The following is a 5,464-nucleotide window of genomic DNA, read 5'->3' on the forward strand; positions in this document are numbered from 1 at the left end:
ACAATTCCTAAAAAGTGGAACCAGCTTGAATGTTGAGGGTGATGAAAGGTCTTAGTGTGAAAAGAAAGGCTCCTAGTTCTCTGAGCACCCAGCAACTTGGCTAAAACTTGACGGGGGAGGAAACTCTACAATAGTTCCACAGGGCTGCCATCTAAGTTCTTACCGTGGAACTAGAATCTACCTGGCAGCACCTAAAGGGTGAGAGGGGGTCCACTCACAGAGGCCTTGGCGTATCCAAAGGAAGAGTATCCAGCTCTGAGCTGGGCATTAAGAAGGCCCTGTGCTATCCTACCTAACCCCAAAGGACCCTCCCCTTTCATGGAGCCTTCAAAGTGGGGGCTAAGGCCTGCAATGTGGGTGGGGTGGGTCTCTGGGAGGTGTGAAGGGAACCAGAACGAGCGCATATACCTTCTTTGCTGTTGGGGTTCTGGGGTTTGGCCTTCTCCCAGGGCGCCAGCGTCTTGTCGTCGTCTGCGCTGTCCACCAAGGTCTTGTCAGTCGGCATGTACCAGGTGGCGCTGTGCTCTGCCATCAGCGAGTCCAGGTCGATGGTGCTCATGGCGCTTTTGACAGCCTCGGAGCAGCAGCTGCCCAGCTCGCTGTCTCCATTCTGCGCGCCCGAGGCCCCAACGGCACACTCACCCTTCTTGCCCCCCTTGAGTCCCAGGGGCTGGTCCTCAGAGATGCTGAACTGCTGCCTCTGCAGCTGGATCTGTGCCTGGAGGATCTCCAGGGGGTGGATCTCATCGGGTGGTGGTGCACCGCTACTGCTCGTCGGGGTCCGGACTTGCTCTAGGCCAGGCGTGCCCGGATGGCCATTGCCCCCTCCGCCAACATAGCTGTCAGGGGTCGAGGTAGAGGTAGACATGATGCCCAGGCCGAGAGGGGGCGGGGGTGCCTTCGGTCCGTGTTCCCCTGCTCCCACCCCCCGGGGAGGGAGTTTGGGAGAGCCTGTCACCAGGGGGCTCCTACTCGCTTTGGCCAGGGCCGGGGGGTTGTCGGAGCTGGATGACACCTCGTCCTCGTTGGCATAGCTCGTGCTCACCTCGTCTGAGGCATACTCGCCCACGTGCGGGGAACTACCGTCCGACTTGGCCCCGCCGTCCAGGGTCGCCATGAGGTCTGGCTGGTCCCCCAGGAGCAACTCGGCCCCCTTCCCCCACGACGGTGACGTGAGCGCTTTTTCGTGAGGCGTCGGCGCCCCACGCGCATCTCCCGTGGAGCTGCCCCCGACAGCTGCGCCCGGTGCCTGCTGCTGCCCTGGACTCACCCCCGGAGCGCCCCCGCTGTCCGGGGCTGCGGAGTACTTGTCGAAGAAGGTCCCGGGGCTCACGTGACCACTGTCCCTTTTTCTGCGACCCCGTCCCCGGCCGCCGCCCCCGGGGACCGGCTTGCCGTCGTTCCCCGACGTTGATTCTAGGGTGTAGTTGGGGGAGAGGCTGGTGCCGTCCCCCTGGGGGGGGGGGGGGGGCGGCCCCGAGGCTTTGGAGCCGCTGCTACTGGTCCCTGACGGGCCTCCGGGCCCTGGGGCCCCAGGAGCAGTCCCTCCAGGGAAGTAATCCGAGCCCGGGTTGCCGGCCACGGCCGCGCCGTCGGTCTCGTTCTGGCTCAGTTTCCTCTTCCCCTCGGGCGGGTTCTTCTTGTTGAAGGTCACGTTGAGGTTGGGGGCCCCGAGGCTGGCGATCATGTTCTGGCAGGCAGTGGAGAGCGCAGCCAAGCAGCTCTGGCCGAACAAGTTGTCCTTGGAGCTGGGCTTGTTGAAGGAGCCCAGCGAGAGCGCGCCCAGCTTACTGGCCGAGGAGCGCTGGCTGGGCTGGAAATCAGGCTGCGGCGGGTATGCGCCCCCGCCGCCGCTGCCCGTGCTGCCGCCGCCCCCGCCCGCACTCGGGGGCGAGTTCACGCCTGGGCCGCTGTGCGGCGTGGCCTGACGGTTTGCCGCGCCGAACGGGAAGCCAGGCTGGCCCCCGAGCGCGGGCGCCGTGAAATCTGGCGGCGGGGGCCGGCGCTCCGAGGGAGCATTTGGCAGCCCTACCCCAGCCCCAGGCGATTGCAGTTGGCCCAGGCCGGCCAGGCTGCCCCCGAACTGCAAGCCCGGGGAGGGCAGCGCGGGCACGTGGCCCTCTCCGGGCATCCTCAGCGGCTCTTGCAGAGGGCCCCGGAACAGCACCCCGGAGCCACTGGGCGGAGGGGGCGGCGCCAGCCCCGGGTCGTGCGGGCCACAGTCAGCAGGCAGGCCCGAGCCGCCCATTCTGCGGGGCAGCAGGTCACCCGGCGGCGGGTGCGGACCTGGGAACCACGCGCTCTCCTGCGCCAAGTGCGGCGCCTGCTGCTCGAAGGTGCCCAGGCGCCCGGCGCTCGCGCCGCTGCTTTCGCGCTCAAAGTTCGGTTGGGCCAAGCCGCCCACCGGGCCGCCGTGCACCAGGCCGCCCTGGCCCACGTCCCCGGGGTGGCCTAGCTGGGCCAGGTTGGGTTGGCGCAGCCGCTGCTGCTGATTCCGCGACGCCATCTGCTTAATCATGAGGGCCGCGTTTTGGCGCTGCTGCTGCTGCTGTTGCTGTTGCTGCTGCTGCTGCAGGGACTGGTGGTCCGGGGCCGGATGCTGCAGGGGTGGCCCCGAGGGGAAGCTGTCAGGCACCGGCGGCGTAAACTCGCCGGGTAGGCCTGAATAGGCGGAGGGCGAGAGGTGGTTGTCCAGAGCACCGTTGTGCATGTTGCCGTTCCACGAAGCGCAGCGGTCCACTCCCGCGCTGCCGGGGAAGTCAAAGCGCGGCCTCTTGGCCACGTTCATGTAGGGGGGTGCGTCGAAATGCTGCAGCCGCTGGTTGGGCGCCTGCTGCGGAGGGGGGTGCTGCATGTTAAACACAGGCTCGGAATAAGGGTGCATGCTCCGGTTCTCCAGCCGGTGGATGGGGTACTCGAACTGTGCATGTTGGCTGGGCAGCATGGGGCCCCCGTCCTGCAGGCCGCCGCTGGGCGTGCCCGCCTCGCCCTGCTGGGGCCGCGGGAGCGCAGGCGGACACGAATTTTGTCGGACCAGAAGCCCGGGCGGCGGGGGCTGCTGCGGCGGCGGCTGCTGCGGCTGCTGCGGCTGCTGCGGGGGCTGCTGCTGAGGCGGCGGTGGGGCCTGCTGGGGAGGCTGCATTAACGGGTGTCTGGAGCCTACTCCGGGCTCCAAACCCACGGGCATCTTGCGGGCCCCGCCGAACCTCTCGAAGAACACGCCGTGTTGTTGCTGCTGCTGCTGTTGCTGCTGCTGCTGCTGAGCATGCATTTTGGACAACCCCACCATGCCTGCAGCTCTGGGCATTGCTGAGGCACCCGAGAAAGAGCCCCCGGGAACCTGGCGACCCGCCGCATAATGAGGCAGCTGCCCCTCAGAATCGGAGGGCGAAAACATGTCGAAATGTCCCGAGGGCGCCTCGCCCGAGTAATTGTATTCCAGCGAGTCGACGGCTCCTTGGTTCGCCACCCTCCGGGGCTCCAGACTGTGAGAATCGGAGCCGCTGGAGGCGGGCAGGCCGTGGAAGGAGGCGGCACGATTAGGGCTCTGGTCCAGCGGCAAGCATGGGGCAGGCACGGCGTGGCCCGAGGCGCCCGAACTGTGGAAGTCTGGGAGGTTCCCAGGTCGCTGCGGGCCGAAGGTCTCGGGCCCCTGGCTCTCCGCCATGTGATCATAACCCTCGGCGAAGGGCGGCTGGCTGCCCAGGCCGCCGCCGGCGCCGCCGTAGCCGAGCAGGCGACCCCCGTGCAGGCACGAGGCTCCTGGGTCCGGGCCGCCGAAGTTGCCCCCGAAGTGGGGGTGATGCTGATGCGGGTGGTGGCTTCCCGGGTGGCCGTGGTGCGGCTGCTGGCCTCCAAAGAATCCGTGCACCGGCTGCGCCTGCAGCCCCCCCGCGTGCAACTCCGAGTGGCCGCGCGCGTGGAAGCCGTAAGGCTCCATGTTCATGCCCAAGATCGGGGGCTCACCCAGCGCGCTCATGGCAGGGTCCACGGGGCCAGGGGGTCCCCCAGCGTGGAAAGCCGGGGCCTTAAAGTGGGTGTTCATGCTTAGTCCGGCCTCGTTAAAGTTTCTCTCGCCCTGGCCAGCGTTCCTGCTGTTGATCTGGGGCTCGAATTGGTCCAGCCCAAACATACTTGGCGGGGGGCGGGGGGATCAATAGGGCATGACAGCCTGCTCTCCGCCGCGCACCGCCGGCCAGCTACTCGTTCCGGCCCTGGGTCGGGCGCTCCGGGACAGTCAGCACCGCAGGGACGCAGCGCGCACTGCCACTTCGCCTGGCTGGGGGCTATCAGCTCCTATCCCGAAGCTCTGGCTCTGCCCCACGCGGGCCTCTTACATCTTACGGCACAGCGGGGCTTCCAGGAGCCGGGTTGGGGGGCCCATGCCCCGAGTGGGGAGGGAACGGAGCTGGAGGCGAGTGAAGACAAAAAGTTAAGTGGGGGGAAAGAAGGTGGGAAGAAGGGAGGGAGAGCAGAGCAATCACCTTCTTAAGTCCGATCGGGTTGGGTGGGGAGCCTCAGGACGCCGCCCGAAACCTCCCGGAGTCGGTGGCGGAGCTGCTAAGGAGCTGGACAGGGAGACACTTCAAAACCGTGGTGGCGCCGGGGCACGGACTGAGCGGTTCCTCCCCCCTCCCCACGGAGTCCCTGCGCTCCGCAGCCGAGCCTCAGCCAAACACGATCCGCTCTCAGTCCCCGTTGGCCCCAAGCAAGCGGCTACAGCTTCTTCAGCGGGTCGGAGGACTGGAAGCTCCGCTCGACATCACCGGTGCTGGCCCCCGAGCCGAGGGCGCAGGGTCGCTGGAGAGGCGGCGGACGCTCGGGGTTGGAGGCGAAGGTTGGGGGAAGGCACGGATCCCCCGCTCCGCGGCGGGTGCGCTGCACCCAGCGCGCCGCGACCCCGCGCGCTGCTTCTCGGCCACGTCCGCCGCCTGCCGCTTCTATCCTCAGCTGTTCGGTCTCTGAGTTCGCTGGGGTCTCGGCGCACGAGTCCAGGTGCCGAGAGGCAGCGAGACGAAGGGTTAGGTCGCTCCAAGACTCGGGTTCCCTGCCTTCGCGCCGAGGTGCTTCGCGAGTCCCCTTCGGACTCGGGGTGGGGGCGTACGCCGGTTGGGGGCCACGCTGGGCGAACAGGCTAAGGCTTTCCGGCTAAGCTCTCGGAGCCCGAAATGGGGGTGGGCAGAGACGCGGCTCAGAGGTCTGTGCCCCTCTCCTGGCTAGCGGGGGGGGGCTCTGCGTGGGGCGTTCCGAGGGTCTCAGCTCCCCTCTCTGTGTCTGCTTCTCGCCCAGCGCCGGGAGAAGCAGCAACAAGTTTTGCATTTCAGCAATCAATTTCAGCCATTACATTTGCACCAATCAGCGCAGCCCGAGCTCCGAGTCCGGGGCGGGGCTCGCTCTTAAGGTGGTCCTGGGTGCTGGCTGCTGAGGCCCCCGCCACGAACCCGCACTTCGCCACCTCCGGGGT

At 67.3% G+C, this 5,464-nt stretch overlaps 1 protein-coding gene across 1 annotated transcript in view; it reads right to left on the minus strand.

Annotated features, from left to right (window-relative positions):
* The window catches only part of MN1 (MN1 proto-oncogene, transcriptional regulator), a 44,821-nt gene extending 39,648 nt beyond the window's left edge, over nucleotides 1-5,173 (minus strand). Inside the window, exon 1 of the mRNA XM_039861816.1 lies at nucleotides 409-5,173. Coding sequence (XP_039717750.1) covers nucleotides 409-4,132 — 3,724 coding nt within the window. The 5' untranslated portion in view covers nucleotides 4,133-5,173. The remainder of the gene's footprint in view (nucleotides 1-408) is intronic.
* Nucleotides 5,174-5,464: the final 291 nt, after the last annotated feature.

This window comes from Pteropus medius, unplaced genomic scaffold (assembly GCF_902729225.1).
Source record: "Pteropus medius unplaced genomic scaffold, Ma_sr-lr_union100, whole genome shotgun sequence".
Taxonomy (NCBI): Eukaryota; Metazoa; Chordata; class Mammalia; order Chiroptera; family Pteropodidae; genus Pteropus; species Pteropus medius.